Source organism: Trematomus bernacchii, unplaced genomic scaffold, assembly GCF_902827165.1.
Source record: "Trematomus bernacchii unplaced genomic scaffold, fTreBer1.1, whole genome shotgun sequence".
NCBI lineage: Eukaryota > Metazoa > Chordata > Actinopteri > Perciformes > Nototheniidae > Trematomus > Trematomus bernacchii.
The window spans coordinates 104972-128064 of NW_022987809.1; the positions used below are offsets into that span (position 1 = coordinate 104972).

Below are 23093 nucleotides of genomic sequence, written 5' to 3' on the forward strand. Positions count from 1 at the left end.
AATTCACTTAGTGTCATGACGACATCAATGTACAGAGCCTGGTCTGGCTTTCCAAATGAGCCAAAGATCTTCTTCAAGGCTACATCTTTAGCCCACCACCGTGTCTCTCCAATTGGGGAGAGGCGTCTGTGTCGAGTGTCCTGGCTTTTATGCTCCCACACATTCATTCTTTTATATGACTCACGAATGAACACAGCAATGTCATTCATGAGGGAGAAAAGGGACCCACTAGCTATGGACACTTCAGTTGTATCAGACAGAACGAAGTTTAGCACATGTGCATAGCACCAAACATGTACATGGTTTGGGACTTTGGATGACAGGAGTGCGGAGAAGCCTCGATATTGACCCTGCATGTTGGACGCACCATCTGTAGCATTACTGATGCAGTTGCTGATATCCAAATCAAAACGATCCATTACATCTGTCAGCATCTGGACAAAATATTGGCCAGTGGATGCTTCACATTTGACCATTGCCAGAAGCCTTTCCTGGACAGTGTCTGTGACGTATCTCAGAATCACAGAACACTGCTCATGGGACGTAATGTCCTGGGTTGTATCTATTTGTACAGAAAACATACCGCTTTCAGCAACCTCTTTTGCAATGGTCTCCTGAATTAGCCTCTGCACTGTGGAAAGGACGTTGTTTACAGTTGTTTTGGACAAGAATGTTACAGCAGAACCCCGACCTCTAGCCTGTGAGTGTGACTGGTGCATCTTCTTACTTTTTTCTGTGCACTCAGTGAGATGTTCTTTCAGACACACATCATATTTTCCAAGAAGAATGATGAGCTCTAGAAAATTCCCATGGTCAATGTTGTCATCATCTAGTGTATGCTGCCTCATATTCCTTCCCTCTGTAGAGAGGACCTCTTTCCTACGCACTTGACTACATCTACCACACGTTCCAACACCTGCCGTTTCTTCTTCACTTGATCTCTGTGGGCCACTACTTGTGATCAATGTAGTAGGCTGGCTATGTCTGATTTGGATGCCCTCAAAAAGTAGGCCTCCGCACACATTCTATGCATGATGGTCCTTTCGTGTTCCTCTTCTCTCTGACTGATATGGTTCCAGTCCTGCATGCCACTTACAAAGGGATTGTTTTCAGATGGCTTGGCAAATGCTAAACATACTGCACAATACAATGTGTGGTTCTCTTCACAGTATGTGAGCCATTTTCTATCTGTGCCGTTCATGCGTTTAAACAGTCTTTGTACTGTCAAATATTTTGTTTTGGTCTGAGGGTGATAGGAAAAAAAACTATTGAGACTGTGATTGTCAGAATGTGGGCGTTGAAAATACCTCAGGCTTGAGCTGCCGTGTGAGTGGCTGTCATCCTCAGCCCTTGTTCCATCCTCAACCTAGACAATTATAAATTAATGTTAAAAATAATGTTAATTATTTTTATAATACTATACTACTTGAATTAATACTTAATAAATGTTGACAAGTAATACACTTTTGTTTAATCTATACTTTTTTTTAATATTAGTCTATTACACCTACTCTCAGTTTTATTTATTGAATTGCTTACATGAGCAACACACTAACTGGAAAAACTAGGTTGAATATACTTGTCTTCTCTATAGTACTTACCACCTCTTGCTCTTGCCCTGCACTTGCATGTGCCAGTTGAGCTGGTTCTTCCACCAGCTCAACTCTCTGTCCCTCATGAACGCAGGAGGCTGGCTGTATATATGACATCGCGCCCTCATCATTCTCGTCTTCATCATGCACTTGTTCTAAGCTGCTGGTGATGATAGTGCTTGTAGTTGTAGCACCACTGCTGCCAAAAAGGTCTGTCAATTTGCGACATTTATTAGCATTACCTGCGAGTAACTTCACCTTTTTTTCTCTTGCCTTCTCGGCGCCACCTTTTTCTTTCCTTTTTCTTAGATTTTTATCCATGTTTTGTCATTCTCCCTGTCTGCTGCGGCGTCTGTGTGGCCGGTCTTTTTTCTTCTTCGTGTGTGATTATTTGACAGTAAGAACCACACAACTGCATTAGCGGCCGCTGTCGCCCTCTGTCGGCCGGAAGCGCAACTTAAATGAAGTTAAACCAAAAACAATTAAAGGGCCGGCCGGCCGTCAACTGCCCTTGACCACCGGCCGTTCTGTGGTTCTCCAGATTCTACAGATGGCCAGTCCGCCCCTGCACACACGTAACAAAAACACTTGCCGGTCACGCACATTGCGCGGGAAGGCCGGAGCGGAGCTGTTTTATGTAAAAGCGAAGCAATTAAGCGCGCTCCGACTTCTTTATTTTCTTTTAATCTAAAAAGCGAGGTAAAGCATTTACAATTTCAAGCACTTTATCCCAAATTCAAGCACCATTCCCAAAATTCAAGCACTTTTCAAACCTTGAAAACACCTCGTACAATTTCAAGCATTTTCAAGCATTTCCACCTATGCTGTTGGCTCAGTAAGGATTCCCAAAGACCTTGTTTTTTTTCTGCAGGCGAAAACACCTTTAGGCTTTAATATTTTCAGCGGGATTACTTCATGTTTACAGTTTATACAGAAACTACAAAAAGAACATTCTACAGGAAAAGTCACACAGGCATAATTGTTGACACCATTTCAAAATAAAACATGGAACCACGAGGAGCTGTTAATGCGACATTTATTAAAAAACAAAAAAAAAGTTGGGAGAATCAAGGCATGAGGAAGAGGAAGAGGAAGAGGAGGAAATTCAGATGTCATTTACAGTTGAACTCAAAAGAAACTGTTAAACAGCAACAGTTATACACAACCATTTACACAACCTATACAAATATTCCCGAAAAATTTGCGATTTTTAAATTCAAAATAACTTAAATAGGCTTCTATGTAAAAGTGCAAATCCTTACGCGTGGGAGAGTAACAGAACGGGTGCTTTGTGGCTGGATACAGGGAGTTAAACATGTAAGGCATCACAAACACACATTTGAACCCTCTCTTCAAAGCACAGTCATATATATATATATTTAATGCATTTAATATACCACGCTTTCATTTACGATTGTGTCATCATGATGCCTTACATTGCATTTCCACAGTCTTAATATTGTAATAGTGACCATAACATGTGTGTGATTTGACAGAGAGCCCTTTTCTCTCTAAACAAAAACACTAAAAAAAACATTTCATTTCAGCGTCCGTAGTGTTGTCGGGCAGAAGGGGGGGGGGGGTGAAATGTGGGAAAGTCAGCCTTACATTACAGCACAGCAACGACACACTGTTTGGTAGTGTTCTCTAAATTAGCTTTAAAAAATAAAAATAAATCACGGTAACCAGAGGCCATTTTGTACACGATGAGGTGGGGCAGTAGTAGTCCATAGGTTACAGGCTGTGTGTGTGTGTGTGTGTGTGTGTGTGTGTGTGTGTCCTGGAAAGACCACATTAAATACATCTGCAAAAAAGGTCATTTTTAGGCGAGTACACTCAAATGTGTTTGTGATTATGAACACTACATGGTCCAAGGGTTTCTCCACAAGTCAAACAGTCTATGAATCCACCTACTATAATAATAATATATCGACATTGTCATCGAGCCAAATCATGTGCTGAAGAGTAAATATGAATTATTACCTTTAAAAAAAGAATTGTTAAATAAGGCCCTCTTTATGTGCACAAACAATCCTGAAATTAAATACGGGGTAAAATCCCAAATTGTGATTGAATATTATATCAAATGTTTGTTTCTTGTCTTAAAATAATTATGCTCTCAGATGTGTATGTTGTGCCCCTACATGTTTACATACTTTTTCCCTCTTTTCACCCTCTGTCGGAAACCAGAGCCCAGTCTGCTCTGATAGGTGAGCTGGTCGGCTCTGTTGTGATTGGTTCTTGGAGATGTCCCGCCCCCTTAGCCTATCACGTACACTGTGTTGGAGTAAACAAAGGAGTCCAATTGAGGGAACAGAGGGATTTTAGCCTCTGCAGACCATTGACATGCACAGAAACCTATAGAACAGACTACATTCAAGGGTAAACCCCCAAAAAAGCATAATAGGGCCTCTTTAAATATGTGTCTTGTTGTTGTGCTGCTGTGATGCAAGGAAAAAAATCTGACTGACGTGTGTGTGTGTGTGTGAGTGTGTGTGTGTGTTAGGGGTTTTGCACAAGTCACAAGGCATGAGACAACAGACTGTTAATGCTGATACTTCATAGTCTCTACAAGCAGGGGGGGGGGGAGACTCTTCACATGCGTCTGTATTAACATGCAGCCGATGCAAAAAATAAAATAAGAGTGTCTTCATAACCACGAGTATTATACAGCACATCTGCTCATGAAGCACTGGGCACCACGGGACCTACTGCACTGGAGACTGGAAATGTGTTGGGTGGATGAAAGGTGTTTAGGCATTTGCAACACAAAGGAGAAATAGTCCTTTTTGTGTGTGTGTGTGTGTGTGTGTGTGTGTGTGTGTGTGTGTGTGTGTGTGTGTGTGTGTGTGTGTGTGTGTGTGTGTGTGTGAGACTACGACTTCTGCTCCGCGGCGGCAGCAGACTGAGCTGTGATCTCCGGTTTAAGGATCTGGTAGGTGATGAGGTACTCCGGGTAGGCCTGCAGGAAAAGAAATACAGCAAGATGTGAGAAGAGATTTCACACAAAGGTTGAGGAAAATATAGTTCACAAAAGAGTAAAAGGACCTTGAAGTATCTCATAAGTCAAATTGAGAACAGAACATGTAACAGAAAGGGTGCTTTGTGGCTGGATATAGGGATTCAAACATGTAATCTGTGACGCGTTTGTGTGTATTGTAGAAACACCGGCTGCTGTTATGCCTGCTGTGACGTTAAGTTACCGCTTGTAATTATGCCTTTACAAGCTTAAAGGTTGTATTTATCATTTGAATTTGGTTAAACAAGTTTAATATTCTAAAAACCAAGACTTTGTTTATTTGAAATCAGATGAAAACAAACTGTCACGGACCCGTGTTATCTATGATTACTATACGCTTTTCATTCATAATTTCAGCGGGAGGGAGGGGGGGCGGCGCTGAGGAACAGCAGAGAGTTGACAGGTGCCTGTGTTGACATTCCCCTTATTATATATTATAAGTGTCTTAGGTTCAAGTTAGACAACTAATGTCTGGGTTAGTGTTCATGACTTCATGTTATGTCATCTTAATGGTTCATCTCAATGCACACACATTTTCCGTGCTTTCCAATAGTTTAAAATAGTTGTATTCCACTGTTAAATAACCTGTTCAATACAAACATGCCACTTGTAAACATTAAATAAAATGTCTGTGAACTGATATTTGTTTAGTGAGCTTATTAGAGGATGTTCCCTGAAAGATTGTAAAATGTCAATGAAGATGTCAGACTTAGTATATTTGTTAATAATTACATACAACACATGGAATGTGTGTGTGTGTGTTCCAAGTGAATCTGCGGCCCCCTGGTGGCCAGTACATCAATTATGTGGCCCCCACCACCATCAAAGTTGCCCATCCCTGATGTAAGGCATCACAAACACATTTGAACCCTGTCCTCAAAGCACAGTCATATATATATATTTAATGCATTTAATATACCAAGCGTTAATTTACGATGGCAATTACAAAATGATAGAAATCCTATTTCCACACCCAGTTGGACTCAAACTCAAGGAACCAACACGTCCGAGACATGGATCAAGGTTAATGATCGAGGATGTGTATTTGCATATGTAACAGTATAAAGAGTATTCAGTCCGTGGTGTGTGTGTGAGTGTGAGTGTGAGTGTGAGTGTGAGTGTGAGTGTGTGTGCGCGTGTGTGTGTGTGTGTTTACCTGCTCTCCTCTGTAGATGACGTACTCAGCGTAGGCCAGGCCGTTGACGCTCGGCCTCCCGATGACAGAGTGATGTCCGGGGGGGGCGTGGGCCATCTTCATGGCACTGAACTGCAGGAAGGACTTCCCCAGAGTCACTCTGCAGAACAGCATCTGCCTGAGAGGACACAGGATAGACATACAACCTTTAATATGATTTAAGGACAGAAGGACACTGTATTTTTACATCAAAGTGAAACTGGGTGATATTTTGCTGGATAAAAAAAAATGACTGAAATGTTTAAACCACCAGACTAACGGTACGTCCACACGGCAGCGTGCGTTGCTTCAACAGAGAAAAACCTTGTAAAATGCTTGTTTTCTGAATGAAGATCGGGTCGACCAGGCTAAACTAACGTTGTATATGCCGCCCCCAAACATCGCATCGCGTCCGGTGTGAACGCAGCATTACTCACCAAGTACAAAAATGGACTAATATTAGAATTTATCTGATGACTTACAACGCTTTCATTGACTAAAACTATATCATCTTCATACCAACAATGTTATTATTATCCTTTACTAAGATAGGACTGAAATGCCAAGAATGAAGTCAAAAAAGACCAAATGACAGGATTTAGACTAAAAAACAAAAATGACTGAAATGTTTAAACTGTGACACTCAAATGCCCCTTTCACACCAACGCAACTCCGGTTCAAGCTCCGTGCTAGAGCTTTTCTGGTTCAGAACCGGTTCTTCGGTTTAGCGCCGGCTCTTTTCACACCGCTCAGAGCCCGACTGGTGCTGCCGCTGCTGCGTCATGACGTCACAGTTTACGTCGCTGAGTTTCTCCCCAACGCCGGAGCTCACCTCACAATAACAACGGGCCGGGGACTGCGTTGCTTTTAATCATACGAAGCCAGATTAAATTAAATAACGACTTCTCCAACCTTATACTTTTCTCCAGAGTGCCGTGGTTCATTGTTTATTAATGTGTTTCAGCGGCATTTACCGACCGCTGCAGTGCTGGCCGGCTGCTCTTCCACGAGTGTATTCTCCCGTTAGCTCCGGGTTAGCTCACACGGCTCTAAAGTATTCACTGTCTGACTGTCACACAAGCAGCTGATACATATCCCCAGTTCCCCTTAAGTGAATGTGTGTCAGTCTGAATTGACGCTGTTTGGTGTCAGTCTGAATTGACGCTGTTTGGCATCACAACGCTGTTATGAAAGTTTCTCTGGTATAACATGGGTGATGTTAGCATAGCAACCGAAGCTAAACTGACTACTTGCTAAGCAGTTTTCTACAGGCACTTTTTACCGACGTATTTTTCATTATGATTCTACTTGTGATAGTCGGACATGACAACCTGTGCAGCCCATGTATTGATTCCATCCGATAGCTGCTATAATAACAAACAAAACGTCTGCCTGCTCTCCACAATGATCAATAACAGCGAACGGATGGTCAAAGTAAGGTACAAATAAACAGAATCACACGAAGCCTGGTTAGTGTTGCCTGACTTTATAAAGTGTGTTTTTTTTAACAAGTGTGTGGTTGCGTTCTAGTCACTTTGCTCAGCACTACTGCTTGTTACAACTTTTATTTGCCGTACTCGCCTTAAGTGTTAGCTCAGGTTAATCTCGCCCCCCTCCGACGTAAGCGTGACGTATGCGGTTCTTGCTTCTAGACGGACAACTTTTTGGTGCTCGAAACGAACCGGATTCCGGAGCTATGACGCTGCTCCGCTGCGGTGTGAACAGGAAAACCCGGTGCTTTTCAAGCACCAGCACCGAACCGGCCCTGAAACACCGTTGGTGTGAAAGGGGTAATAGTGACTTCCTAACTTACTTGTGCGATTGTAAAATAGATTTTTCATAAGTAGGACTAAAATATAACATGTGATGAAAACCTTTCTTAAAAATCATGTAAAATGTTGGATGTTAGTGAGTAAGGGTTTGAATACCTAAGAAAAAAAGGAAAATTATATTAAAAAGACAGTCTGTGGTTTGTACTTGTTTAACTTTTGTCTAGTTTCTGAACAGATATGAGGAGCTGTGAGCTCTGAGGGCTAACAGCTAACGGCTGATGTTTTGGTTTTGTGGTTCGCATTGAAGATGACGTCACGGCAGTTTTTACGGTTTAACAGCCGATTACCCCGCCTACACTGCGTTACTAGTTACTGCCTCAGCTACTAAACTGTAATGGAAACGCAGCATAAAGTGAGCCTGGCCTACCAAGGCCTAACCATACCGTACTAAGCCGGGCTAGGCCCTGCAGTGGAAATGCGCCATAAGATAGGACTGAAATGCCAAGAATGAAGTAAAAAAAAAAACTAAAATTACTGAAATGTTTAAACTGTGACACTCAAAGCGACTTCCTAACTTATTAGTGTGATTGTAAAATAGATAGATAGAAGTAGAACTAAAATGTTATATGTGATGACAACTGTTCTTAAAAATAATGTGAAATGTTGAAATATTGGATGTTAGTGAGTAAGGGTTTGAATACCTAAGAAAAACAATTATCTTCAAAATAATTGACTTATGTTAGGATTTATCTGACGACTTCATCGTTTTCATTGACTAAAACTCTACTATAGGAATAAATGTAATCTTTATACCAAAAATAAAACATGATCCTTTACTAAGATAGGACTGAAATGCCAAGAATGAAGTAAAAAAGACAGGATTTAGGTTGATTAAAACTAAAAAAACTAAGTCTAAAAAAATAAAAATAGCTGATAAAATCCCACTTATGTTAGTTTAGTTATGTTTAGTCGTTATTGTTTGTTTGTGTTCTTTGTACGTACAATCAGTACAGACCAGAGATGGAAAGCAAAATATATGAGTACAAATGAGACGGTGGTCTAAATGACAAACACTGTTTAAGCATTGTCGAAACACAACAAACAGATTTCTGATCAGGAAATCCCAGTCATGTGATCCTTACCTGTGGCACAGGTAGCAGGACCGGTCTTTGTGGGTCGGGCAGCCGGTTCCTCCTCCGATGCCGTACACGTACTGATTGCTCTTTGAGGAATTCTCCGCAAAGTAGATCCCCGCTCCGAACATCCCTCCGATGTACGCGTGCCGCTCGTCGAAGCCTTTGTGGATGATGGCGTTGATGAAGGGGGAACCTGGAGGAAACACAGAGGCAGACGGAGATTACAAACCGTAGTTAATGCAAAGCAAACGCACCTCCATTAGTTTCTACCCACACAGCACACAGTTCATGTACAAGGCAAACTGTTAATTCACTTTGAAACAACTGAGCTCTGTAAAGTGCCCCGATAAACATTCCTGTTGTCATCTTGCAATATACTAATTTAGATAGATAGATAGATAGATAGATAGATAGATAGATAGATAGATAGATAGATAGATAGATAGATAGATAGATAGATAGATAGATAGATAAGAAGTACTTTATTGATATTGGGGATTTGGGCTTATTACGTCCATCTTTGTTACCCCTTGTGTGTTATTTGGTTTGACCATGACACTGTTTATGTGCCCTTCTTTCTCTTATGTGGACATCAGTTTGTTAACATAACACTTTATTTGGTGGCTGTTTTATTGATCAGAGTATTGTTGTGTTGATTGAACTGGTTAGAACGTTTTCTTGGTTAATTAAGATTCTTGTATTTGTGTGTCCTTCTTGCCTCACTGTCTAATACAACAAAATGAAGGTAATAGTAGTAGTTCTTGAACTCAGTGTGTGTTTACCGTGGAACAGCATCCTCTCGTTGTGGTGGTTGTGGTTCTCGTCTGCGATCTCCTTCTGGCGGTGTGTGTAGCGCTCCCTCAGCTTCTTATTCACCACCTTCTGGATCTGTGGAGGAAATATAACACGTATCAAACGTAATGTTGAGAGGAAGGCTGCGACTAACAACCGTTTATCCCAGTTCCTCGGAGTAAAAGGTGTAGATGTCTTGTTTCGTAAGTCCAAAACTCAAAGATAGTCATTTCATTATTATATAAAACAGAGAAAAACAAAATATCTCCAACTTTGAAAGGCTGAAAACTGCATTTTATGACACTTTTGTATAAAAAAATTACTCAAAAGGATTGTAGTCCAAAAGTGCACCAAAATAAAAATGTAGTAAATATAATCCACCAATCTTATTGCGAGCATCCTCGTGATGGAAATACACACGTCCAAAACTGAATTTCTTTGCAAAGTATCATGCAAAACCACTTTTTTAAATCTGGTTATTACCAAATATGTACTTAAAACTTCCATGGAGAGAAGACAGTCACCATGAAAAAAAAAACACTAAAAAAACGTAACTAAAACTTTTATTAACACCAATGTTCTGTCCTTGATGTGTGTTTTTGGTGTATATCTGTCGTGTATGTGTTTTCTTGGCTGTGTTTTGGCACCACCTTGTGGTGGTTGTTTGACACTGCTGCTTTCTCGTGGTTTATTCGATTCCTGTTGCTAGGAGACCGAACTTGTTCATTCCCGGGTGTGCTCCACGTGTAGCTTGGGTTGTTTCATGAACGGACGTCTGCTCTCCATGGGCTGTGCTTCGTATTTCCCGCTGGTTCACGCATCGTCTGTGAGTGTTATTGTCCGACAGCCTGTGGCTTCATGGGAATATGTTGTATGTAAAATGTTTATGTTTGTAGGAATGCAGTGAGTATTCTTTGCGGCTAAGCTACTAGCGGCTAGGCTGATTAGCTTCTCAGTTTGTGCACCGTAGTTCATTGTGTGAAGTATTCTGTCTATTTAGCTCGTCAGTCGGGCAGTCAATAATAAACTGTTATGTCTGTATTGTCTTTACAGTTTCACCAAGTAAAGAGACTTCAACTGACAACTGTGCTGGAGTTTTCTTTCAAACGGTTTAACTGGATGGATAGCGAGCTCAGTGCTAGTGAGACCCTTACAACCAAGAACAACTACTAATAGACTCTTAAAGAAACATTCCTTTTGAGTTTTAAATGTATATATTTCTGTGTTGAGGGCCATCTAGTTTCATCAAATTGGAGTAAAAAGTAGATTTCATAAATCTGTCTGAAAAGTGCATTTTCTGCCTTTTTTTATTTAGATTTAGATTAAAATGACTTGAAACATTAACTGATTATTAAAATAGTGATTCATTTTCCGAGGATCCACTGAACAATAAGTGGACTTATCATTGCATCTCTCTTTGGGAGTCATGTCTGATACTTTCTCCAAAACAAATATACTCAATAAAAGCCGCTCTGTTCTGTGTTTGCGTTTCATAATAACTTTGTTGCATTATTGGGCTCTGGTGGTCATGAGGTTTTCATTGCAATTTCTACACTGTTGCTTATGTGCACATGACATTAAAACCTTTGAATTGAAACATGTTTTGAGTTGAGGGTTCAGAGATATTCAGACCTTGATGATGTTGTATTTGCTGAACACACCGCCGGCGTTTCCTCCGTCTCTGTGCTCTCTGATGGTGCTCTGCAACTGAGGGACAGAACAAAAAGCACACTTTTACTTTCCTGTCTCACAGCACAGTGAGAACAGTAGAGCTGCAGATAATAGAAAATACCAGGGAAATCTTTCAAAAGTGGGTACTAGTACTATAATTGGCATATAAACTCGTTTGGGATTATTGAAAAAAGCCTGTTAGCCACGAAAAAATCCAAGATGGCCACCAATGATGGCTTGGAAATGTCCGTTTTCTACCATAAAATCACAAATGAAGGATCTTTGTGTCAAATCATACATTTTTGGTCAATTAGAAACCAAATTCAGACGGCAGGAATTACGCAGAAGCTTCTTTTTACCATGTCTAAGCCATACTATCAAAACCACCTGCCAATGGAAAACTTTGTAGCCTAACATGCATCGCAGTGGAGGTGCATTTTGGAGGTGAAACAGTGCAGTAGTAGAGGCAGTGCTGGTGACATCATGGTGTTCAGTCTCTGCCAACTAATTTAGTTAACATAAAAGGAAACAGCAAACTATCTATCTATATATCATATTCCATTTACGTGTATATAGAGTCTTCTTGCAATATTTCTATTCTATTTGTATTTACTTGCACATCTCAAAACATTCTCTTGCACCGTTTTATCAGTTCCATTTGTTATATGTCCTATATATATTCATGTTGCTCTGTTGGAGGAGCCTGTGACTTCAGTTTGCCATATCTACACTGTAGCTACTGTGCACATGATGATAAAGCCCTGAATCTTGAAGCTACACAGAAAGTGAAGCAGACTCACCTCCTCCTCCACAGACTGGTACTCCTTGTCGTCGGTAGCGAGGTCGATCAGGATCGTGCCCTGATTCGCACAGTGGAACGACAGGTAGGGGTTTCCACCTGAGAAAACAACAGATCAGTTAAATCAGCTGTTAAAGGTCCCCTATTATATTGTTCTTCATCAATATATTCTAGGTCTCAGATATATACAGAGCCTGTCTCTGATTGGCTGAAACACCAAACAGATCATTGCAGCATCCCATAATCCCCTCTGTTTCAGCCCTGTTTCCAAAGTGCTGATTCTCTGTCTGTTACTTTAGATGCTCCACTAGCGCCCACCCCCACCCCTCCCGTCGACGTTCAATACCACACCCCCAGCCACACCCCTCCCGTCGACGTTCAATACCACACCCCCAGCCACACCCCCCCTGTCGACGTTCGCGAAACAGAGGGGCTGAACACATAACCTTGCGTACCAAACATTGTCTCCTGGTACTCATTTGAGTAACTCACTAAGAAAGTTATGCGCACCCCTGGTTATGACATCATAAAGTGGCCAAAATCTGATCAGCTCGTTTTTATATAAATGGATCGGGACAAAAAGAGAGAGAATCTTTGTTCCTGAAACTTTCAGAGTCTCTTTCCACAGAGGGGATACATGGTTATGAAAGACATGAACAAGTGGATTTTGTATAATAGGTGACCTTAAAGAAGTCTAATGCCTCATCACCTTGCTGGCCGCCCAGCAGCCTCTCTACTCCCTTGATGAGTTTGTGTCGGTGTCCATAGGCATTGATTCCTATTTCCTTCAGCTCCTCGTGACCCATGTCAGCCAGCACATCCATAGAGATCTGAGAGAAGAGAAACATATTTGTAGTTCACACAAATCAGAGAAATCTGCTCAGTCTTGTGCAGGGTGTGTTTTTACTAAGTCTGTAGAATACAGTTTGTGGACCGGACTTCTCTGAAGCGCCACGATACTACATTTCAATATTTTCACATGTTTAGTCTTTACCAACTATAGTGCTTGGATGCAGTTTGAATATAGCATTAGTCCATATTGAGATTTTGATGCCATTTTGATTAATTTCACAGCTCTAAACTACACTCAAACAATATCACTTGGTGGATAAAAACGTCTAATATGTCTAGAATTCTATTAATTCTATATAATGTTAACACTTGTGCAAAGCATCAGCGTTTTAGCCCAACTTAGTGATAAGCCTGTGAGATTGTCCGTAGGTATTTCATGGCTCACTAGATGGCCAATAAGTGAGCCTACAGCATATCTAATTTGCAGCGTTAATGAGCTCCTCACATTATGATTAAAAAGGGCATGAACACACAGTTTGATAAGTATTTTAAAGATGTCTGACCTGCTCCCTCTCAAAGATGTCCCTCAGGTGCTCCAGGCCCAGGCTCTTCATGAATTGACTTATGTTCATGTCCAGCATGGCAACTGTGGAAAAACAGAGCGTTAGTAGAGTAAAAATGTTATGGCAATTATGGTATTAAAGCTTAATACAGTGTAATCCTAATGAAATGGGAATGGATAGCAAATTAATGTTGGGTGTGGATGAGAAAAGGATGTTTGATAACAGATGTGTTCACGAAGGGTTTCATGACACTACAGTAAGGACAGGGCGAAGGAAGACATTTGCTCTATGGGGGTAGCTGCGACACCCAACTATTCTTTATAGGGTGTGAGTTTTGCTTATTGTGATCCAACTGGGCCCAAATGTTGTTGTGTTGTCATGTAAATGATCTTTGATGTGTCCCTATAAGAGAGTCTGTCACACACAGAGCACTCGGAAGGAGTCGTCATGCTTGCAAGCAATCAAATAAAATATCTTAAAAGACTTTGTATCGATTTTGTGTTTCTTTGCATATTTGGCCTACTCATCATTTTCCTTCGACAGCAGCTGATTTTAAGGTTCTTGTACATTTTCCTCTTCAAATGTCACCAAATGAATGCACCAAACCCAGATTTCTTTATATAAACAGATCTATATTCAATGTGACGCAATACTAGTAGTGTTAAAGTGTTTTTTTTAACTTTTATGTATACACCCTGACATCAAGTCAAATTCCTCGTACGTGTCAACCTACCTGGTAATAAACCTGATTCTGATTTCTGATACACGTTAGTAGAGAAAAAGAGAGGGTTCATGTACATTTTCCTCTTAAAATGTCGCCAATAAATGCACCATACCCACATTTTTCTATATAAACAGATGAATAAGTACACTTACTGTCCCCTTCCTTGCGGTCGGTGCCCGAGGCTCCGTCGGCCACCCCGGAGGACCCGGAGGCGGAGGCCAGTTCAGCGAGAGGACCGGAGAGGTTATCGATGCTGCTGGCGGCCGACAGGCAGGAAGGAGTGGAGGCGGGGGAGATGACGGAGGCAGAGACCACGGTGGCCTGAGGCTTGAAGCAGCTGGGCAGAGCGTCCGGAGGCATGGCGTCCATCAGCAGGGCCCGGATATCATCAGCCTGGAGAGAAGGGAAAGGAGTTATTAAGAGCCTTCATTTATGTATGCACATTATCTGTCACCATCTCCTCTGCAAAGTAGGTTATAGACTATTTTAAATGCCATCTAAAGACATTCCTGTTTGGGCAGGCGTTCGGGTAACTCGTATGCTTTCATTCTATTTTATTCTGTTTTTATTGTGTATTGTGTTTTTAGCACTTCTTCATTCGTATGATGTTTTAATGCTTTCTCAAGCACTTACTTTTTACTTATTCGGATCAATGTGTCAGGAGAAACAATTGGTGGAGATTTCATGAAACTTGGTGGAAGGTTGTAGAATCAACCAAGAAAGAGCCGCTCTATTTTTAGGAGAAGATTCGGGGAGGATACATCAACTAAGTTTAACTTTAGCCAGGTGGTGAAGGGCTAGCATATTTTTGTAGGCTGACATGTAAGTGGTTCAAAAGCCAATGTGAAGTTTTGTCACCACCGCTAAGCTAAAGGTGGCTAATGTTGGGCTATAAAGGAACTACAGCACGGTCACATGACTTCACGTCACCACCGCTAAGCTAAAGGCGGCTAATGTTGGGCTATAAAGGAACTACAGCACGGTCACATGACTTCACCACCGCTAAGCTAAAGGCAGCTAATGTTGGGCGTGATGACGTTTAGTCGTCTCATTTAGACACTTATTAGCAACGTTTTGAGTGGGTAACAATTCATGCATCATGATTCTGATACCGTTATGGATTTTATGATGCGTTTTCAAATCTATTTTCTCAGTAAATGTTACCGTGGCCAAGTCCAGTGCGGTCTGGCCCTCCTGGTTCTTCATGGTGGGGTCGGCTCCGTGAGCCAGCAGCAGCGCGCAGAGCTGCGTTCGGCCCTTCTGCGCCGCCTCGTGGAGCGGCGTGAAAGCCCATTTATCTGTAGCGTTCACACACGTGTTGTACTTGATGAGGAGGGCGGCAATGTCCACATGCTGTGAGGAAGAGAGGCAGAAGACAAGACTTAAGTGACCTTAAATAACACAGAATTATGAGCAGAATATGTCCTCTTTAAGCTTTTCCAGTGATTAAATCAAACCCCACAGAAGCTGTATTTGATTTAAAGGTCCTCTATTATACTGATTTTCATCAATATATTACAGGTCTCAGATATATACAAAACATGTCTCTGATTGGCTGAAACACCAAACAGATCATTGCAGCATCCCATAATCCCCTCTGTTTCAGCCCTGTTTCCAAAGTGCTGATTCTCTGTCTGTTACTTTAGATGAAAATAAGGAGCCCCTCCCCACGCCCCTCTGAGAGAGATTTGGTTAAAAAGAACACAATGGTGCTCTAGGAGGAGATTCAGGTGATAAGGTGGGAGGGGGGTTACCTTGGTTGCTGATTGGCTAATGGTTACACAAGCCAAAACATCGTTATGACATCAAAAAGTGGCCAAAATCTGATCAGCTCATTTTCAGACAGGTTTTTATATAAATGGATCAGGACAAAAAGAGAGAGAATCTTTGTTCCTGAAACTTTCAGAGTCTCTTTCCACAGAGGGGACACATGTTGATGTAGAAGACACATGAAGAAGAGGGGACACATGTTGATGTAGAAGAGACATGAAGAAGAGGGGACACATGTTGATGTAGAAGAGACATGAAGAAGAGGGGACACATGTTGATGTAGAAGAGACATGGAGAAGAGGGGACACATGTTGATGTAGAAGAGACATGAAGAAGAGGGGACACATGTTGATGTAGAAGAGACATGAAGAAGAGGGGACACATGTTGATGTAGAAGAGACATGAAGAAGAGGGGACACATGTTGATGTAGAAGAGACATGAAGAAGAGGGGACACATGTTGATGTAGAAGAGACATGAAGAAGAGGGGACACATGTTGATGTAGAAGAGACATGAACAAGTGGATTTTGCATAATAGGTGGCCTTTAAGTGATGTATGTTGTTGACACTGACCCCATAAGAAGCAGCATTATGCAGAGGGATAAGGCCTCCTTTGTCCTGGGCGTTCACATCCGCTCCGTGCTCCAGGAGATACTCCGCCACCTCCAGGTTGTTGTAGCCGGCTGAGGAGAAGCAACAGGAATCAGCAACATTTAAATATTACAGGCAGTGCATTTTAAACCCTACTTTCAGAACACTTGGTTTCAATCAGTGTCTTGCAGAGATTAGTGTAGCACAGGGGTGTTCAAGCTCAATTTCATCACGGGCCAAATCAGCATTATGGTTGCACTCAAAGGGCCGGTTGTAACTTTAATACCTGTACTTTCTACTTCTTACATTTTGAACACAAATACCTGTACTTTCTACTTCTTACATGTTGAACACAAATACCTGAACTTTCTACTTCTTACATTTTGAACCCAAATACCTGTACTTTCTACTTCTTACATTTTGAACCCAAATACCTGTACTTTCTACTTCTTACATTTTGAACACAAATACCTGTACTTTCTACTTCTTACATGTTGAACCCAAATACCTGTACTTTCTACTTCTTACATTTTCCAAACAGGCTGGTTCCTTTAGTTTGAATGTGTGTTTGGTGGCGTGATCATTATTATTTAGATTCATTGCGTGCCTATTGATTTGAACACGATCCGTGTATCCATCATTTCCTGGTCTTCTCTAAAGAAGAGGGACCAATGAGAACGTTGTCATGTTGCCGTTGTTCAGCATGGAAACATTCATTAGCTAACAATGATATTATTGTTCTATTAATATAAAGGGAGGTCAGGTACTCTTTAAAACAGCTGCTAGTTATGGGTACTTTTTACTGAAGTACATTTCAAAGCCCTCTTTACTTTTACTTGAGTAAAGAAGTTTAGTCAGTACTTCTACTTTTACCAGAGTATTTTTAAACACGAGTATCTGTACTTCTACTTGAGTGAAGGATGCGTGTACTTTTGCCCTCTGCTAGTAAGGTAAAAGACAGGAAAAGGCGCTCAGTACCTGCGAGGTGCAGCGGGGTGGAGTTGCGTCCCTGTGTGTCTCTGCAGTTGATGTTTTCGGGGGAGCAGAGTTTCTGGACCCTTGCCAGGCAGCCCTTCTTGGCGGCGTCCAGCAGAGCGGCGTCTCCCCTCAGGAGGTCCTGGATGTCCGTGTCTCCGTCCTTCACCATGTCCAGAGGCATGTTGCCATCACGGTTCTTCTTGGACGGGTCGGCTCCGTGCTGTGGGGAAAGGACAGGATTATTGAACAGCATACAGTTATTCTATCAGAGCACGTATCAAAGGTTGGTAAACAAATCTTCACTTTATAGAAAAATAGGTAGAGTAACAATGTGAATACTGCTTAACGAAAGGAAAGGATTATAGATTTTATATAAATGTTTAGTAGAGTAGTCTACTTGCTAGGACTGTGATCCTGGAAATGTTGAGTACACAGAAGTTTTATGATAGAAATGTATAGTAGGGGTCACCAGCACATAGAAACTTAAGGATGCTAACTTGCACATTTGGCATAAGTTGCATTAATAAGCATATGCAGACAATAGCTTAAAAATGAATTGGCACATTTTGGTTTGGTTTTTGGGGTTATTGGGGATGTTGAATCCATTTCTGATATTTTTTGGATTGAACATGGCAGTTTTGAGTCCCCTAAAACTTAAACAATCGACTCAAAATTCATCAAATCAGTTCAGCAGGAGAACAAATATGGCCGCTTTCTGGTAAAAACTGCTATTTTGATCCAGAAAATGTCAGAAATGTTTACTTTACAAATAACATCTTGACATTTATATTTTTTCTTAACCAATTAGTTTCTATTCATCAGTCAACCAAAGAGTGAGCCACAAAGGAAGGGAAAGAAACAAACAAATGGACATCTTGTCTCTTAATAATGCTTTTTGGAGATTTAAGTGCCTTCACAGGTCAAAGTGAACCATTTCCATGATCATCATCACAACATAGTGGGGCGATAAAAAGGATCCTCACTTTGAGCAGCAGTTTGCAGATCTCATATTTGCCCTTGGCTGCAGCCTCGTGGAGCGGGGTGAACTTCCAGAGGTCGGCCACGTTCACCGAGGCTCCGTGTCTGACCAGCAGCTCGGCCACTTCATAGTGTCCGTAGGAGCAGGCGTTGTGGAGAGGAACCAGACCGCTGCAGGAGGAGGAAACACACAGTGAACATCTTCACACAAGAAGCAAGGCGTGTTACTGTTAGAACAATATCACTCGTCAGCGGCTTGAGCTTCAATACTGAGTTTCTTCTCAACATGTTGGCTTTTTTCTGAAAATCTCAACATTCTGACTTTTTCTCAAAATCTCCAAATTCAGTCTTTTTCTCAAAATTCTTCAATCTCAGAATCCATGTATTTGTGATCCTCTCCAGAATGGAAGTAGTCATCACATACAGAGCATCAACTAGTTCCTGAACAGTGTCCTTCACATGCTGATATCCAAGAGAGGGAGTTACACAGTCACAAGATGGAGGAATAGAAAGCAGTATTCAATGTTTACTTCAGATTAGCTCCACGTCAGAAATGAGCATGCTTGTCATATGTCTATCTCCATAGAGGCTGAATCATCATGTTAATCACATAGCTATCATATGCCTCAAACAGTCCTGATGCTCTTCTAGGTAATCATACATCCTGTCATGCACACAGCTACAGTTGGGATACCTTTGTTATCATGTGTACTCTCATATTGGAAGAGTACATTCACTATTTTCCCAACAGTTACCCAGCCAAAACTGTGTGTATTGGTGTCTAAATAATCTCTGAAAGCGCTCACCCCTTGTCTTTGGCGTGGACGTCGGCTCCGTGGTGCAACAGATACTCGACGACAGCCACTCTGTTGTACCCGGCTGCGAAGTGCAGAGGAGTCGAGTGACGGCCCTCCAGATCCCGACAGTTCACGTTCTGGGGCGTGCACAGTTGCTGCCAAACACACAAACAATATCATTATTAGCAACTCAAATGAGAGGTTTAATAACAGGTTTATAAGACAATAAAAACAAGACTTCTTAGTGCTAATAATTCTTCAACAGCGCTACTGTACTAGAATTATTTTCTTTGCAATATTGCATCTCTGCACAAGTAGTTTTGCTGCCAAACTAAGCTCCTGAAAATGGTGTAAACCTAAACTGCTGTCCCTCCTGGTGAATAAACTCCAGATGGAAACTCACCTGCACTGTGTCCAGATCTCCTGCTTTGGCCGCCTCCAGGAATCTGTAGTCCACATCAGAGTTACGTGTGGGGACATTTTCTGGAAAGAGAAAGACAATTCAAATCCCATGATCAACGTTTTCATCGGGTCAGAGATTTTTATACTGAAAATTACAAAATCTGCCTCACCGTAGGCGAGGAAATTGTTTGAATGAAATGATCATGAAATATAGCGCCTGTTTTTCTGTCAGGGCGCTAGGGTACTTTTTTGATTGCTTCTATGCCAATGATATCTCGACAACACATCACACGGTTGCATGACAGACTCACCTAACCCCCTTTGATTTTATTATCCATTCGTACTAATATACATTTGTACGAAAAAAAACGAAGGACTCTTGCCCTCACACTTTGTCTGAATGAGATTAAATGCTCAGTCTGACAATCGTAGAGCAAGAAGAATGATCCGTGTATGGCAATAAAAAGTCACATACTCTCTGGAAGTAACATCCAGTCCTATCTGCTGATGTGGTCTTTGTTATGATATCATCAAAAACAAGCTTGCAATTTCCACCGGTGCTTTTCTGAAAAGTTTGGATATTTTTTTAAACACTGCCCCCAGAAAGAAATGACGCTGTTTCTCTCCGAGGCGACGGCATGTACTCTCTCCTCATTACAAACGTTAGAAAAACTCTGCCACTGAATGACATGTCTTCCCTTCAGATTCCTAAATATCAAAAACGCATAGTTCTTGCTGGTCTAACGGCTGCTAAGAAAATGATTGTGGTGCGCTGGAAGCCTCCACACGATTTATCCATTAAGCGATGGGGTTTAACTTTTATCGATGTTGTCCATTTGGAACCGTCAACAGCCCGTATCAATGGGACTAACAGGATGATGTGAGTGTGTGGCTTGCAGCGGCTGAGACATTGAAACGTCGGCTCTGATTCGTTTTTCGTGTGTACATATATCATTTGAAGCTACTTGTTGCCTGTTGCCACTTGATCCTGAGAGGGTGGGGTTTTTATTTGATTATGTTTGCTGTGTAAGGGAACTGTTTGTATGTTCTTTCACGTGGTATGTGTGTGTTTTGTATCATGTGTTTCTGCTTAAATAAATAAAAAATGTGATCACAAAAAAAGATAAAAGAATCTGATGCTCAGAAGAAGGCGCTATGTGGACACAGGCCCTCAAGCGTGCTGTGTGTGTTTACCGTTGAGGATCTGCTGCACGGCCTCGTTGCCCATCTGCGCGGCGGTGAAGCCCTGCAGAGACACGATGGAGGCGTCGGCCCCGAAGCTCAGCAGCAGCTTGCAGGTCTGGATGTGACCGGCGAGCGCCGCTCTGTGGAGAGACGTCTGGCCGAGTGTGTCCACCGCGTTCACCTGGAGGCAGAGGAGGTTTCAGAAACACACACACACACTTCATATCCTACCAGATCTAACCACGGCCACTTCCACATTGACGTAGGCAAGGCAAGTTTATTTATATAGCACCTTTAAAAAGCAAAGATAATCAAATAAAAAGACAAAATACATGAATAAAAGTTACAGTGCAAGATATGAATAGTTAAATTAAAAAGCAGCGGCAACAATAAAGTCTTCAGCCTGGATTTAAAAGTAGTAAGAGTTGCAGATATGTGGAGCATAATAACTGAACGCTGCTTCTCCATGTTTAGACGTAGCTTACCTTTAATACAATTTTTTTTATTTATCTATTTGAAAAAAACACTCTATTAAGCGACTGGCTGTCAAATTCATATTTCGTGGGATGAAACCGTTGCTTTCGTCATGTAGACGTGGTCAAGTCTAAACTGGGTTGGGAAAACGTTAGACGCTACCAGATCACTTTATCTAACCCCGTTTAACTTCAGGCAGAATGGAAATGTAAGAACCAATCAGACAGACCTTCGCTCCGTGTTTCTGCAGCACCTCCAGGATGTCGTTGTGAGCTCTCTCAGCGGCAACGTGCAGCGGAGTCATGAAGCTAGAAGACACAACGGACAGGAAGTTATCACCTGATTTCCTGCCACCATTTATTCGCTTCTTGGTACTTGATGGGAGTCAACGTGCAGTTTGCTTTTCTTCCCCCCCCCCCCCCCCCCCCCCCCGTGATATTTAGGAGAACTAAAGGTTGTGGACTTACTCTTTGTTCTTCTCGTTGATGTTGGCTCCTTTACGCAGCAACAGCTCAGTCACCTGCTTCCTCTTGGGGTGAGGGGAGGCCACGGCACAGTGCTAAAACACACACACACACACACAACACACATCAGATTAGTGCACTGGAATCTGGACCAGCCGGCTCAGGACAAATGTTTTCAGTGATTGACAGTTTTCAAAACATATAGCAAATCACATAAACCTAAGAACAATATCACTACTATCACTACTACAGAGCAATTCTGACAAGACCACTTTTAAATCCCCAGATAAATGTTATTAATATATCTGAGAACAGTAAAAAATGATGTCAGAAAACATGATTTGTAGCCGATGAAGAAGCTACAACAAGGAGCATTGATAGCTCTGTTCAAGCAGTGATTTGAAACTCCACACTGCAGTCGAATGGACCAACGCAAGGATTTAGGCAGATAGAAACAAAGCGACACATAACAAGTGTTGCACCATCTTAATTGACTATTTGATCATTTTTGTCTCGATTCAATAAAGATTTCTTTAGTGATTTGGTGCATTTATGATGCTGAGTGACTCATTTCCATGTCTCTTAAACACATATTTTTAAGTGGTGCTTCCTGAGGATTGTAAGTCTTACAGATCTTTCGATTGCATCCACTTATCAAGGAGTAAACTAAATCTTACGAGTGTTTCTAAATGCCCAGATAAATGATAATTATACATCTGAAATCAGTGGTTCTTGTTAAATGTGCAACAGAGATAGAGCTCAAACAAGGAGCATTGTTAGCTCTGTTCCAGCAGGGATTTTAAAACGTCCACAGTGAAGTGGAATCTATACATGATCTTAAGCCCCAACATAAGGATTGAAGGTTGATTCTCACCAGCGCGGTCTCGTTGGTCTGAGGGTGTTTGAAGCTGATGATCTCCAGAGCCAGAGTCTTCTTCACTTTGGCCATGTCCGCCTCCCGGGCCGCCTGCAGCAGTGAGTGACCTTTGAACTCGTCTACATCAGAGAGAAAGAGGAACAAGTTCATACATTTATTTTGTTGTACATATATACATGTTATACGATATATACGAGCTGACCAATCAGAGCACAGTGGGCTCACAGGGAGGGGGGAGGGCAGGAGCTCCAACAAGCCATTTAGGACAGAGAGTGAATACACGTAGTTTACAGAGATGCTGTATGAGAAACCAATGTGAGTTTGGAAAATTGAACAATGTAAATCTATTTTAGTAGACCTCAACAATGGAATTATGATCAGTAGAAATGGCCATGACATGGGACCTTTAAGTGATGACATGTTAGTCGATGTCTTCCGTATACATTTTTTTATTTGAGCTTTAGTTCTTTTTTTGTGTTTCTTCTAATGTGGACAATTATTTAAGACAGTACAAGAGCAAAGGAAAAGGCATGTTTACCTTTT

General features: G+C 41.6%; 1 protein-coding gene across 1 annotated transcript in view; it reads right to left on the reverse strand.

The window, feature by feature from the left end:
* Positions 1–2612: 2612 nt before the first annotated feature.
* Positions 2613–23093, reverse strand: part of LOC117498746 (poly [ADP-ribose] polymerase tankyrase-1) — a 30786-nt gene continuing 10305 nt past the window's right edge. The window contains exons 10-28 of the mRNA XM_034150892.1: positions 22548–22669; positions 21677–21768; positions 21439–21517; positions 20745–20916; positions 19552–19631; positions 19158–19303; positions 18357–18522; positions 17374–17593; positions 16378–16487; positions 15199–15387; positions 14187–14427; positions 13311–13393; positions 12665–12785; positions 11957–12054; positions 11118–11192; positions 9476–9581; positions 8700–8886; positions 5768–5924; positions 2613–4554 (exon numbers count right to left, since the gene is read on the reverse strand). Of these exons, the coding sequence (XP_034006783.1) occupies positions 4468–4554; positions 5768–5924; positions 8700–8886; positions 9476–9581; positions 11118–11192; positions 11957–12054; positions 12665–12785; positions 13311–13393; positions 14187–14427; positions 15199–15387; positions 16378–16487; positions 17374–17593; positions 18357–18522; positions 19158–19303; positions 19552–19631; positions 20745–20916; positions 21439–21517; positions 21677–21768; positions 22548–22669 (2531 nt within the window). The 3' untranslated portion in view covers positions 2613–4467. The remainder of the gene's footprint in view (positions 4555–5767; positions 5925–8699; positions 8887–9475; positions 9582–11117; positions 11193–11956; positions 12055–12664; positions 12786–13310; positions 13394–14186; positions 14428–15198; positions 15388–16377; positions 16488–17373; positions 17594–18356; positions 18523–19157; positions 19304–19551; positions 19632–20744; positions 20917–21438; positions 21518–21676; positions 21769–22547; positions 22670–23093) is intronic.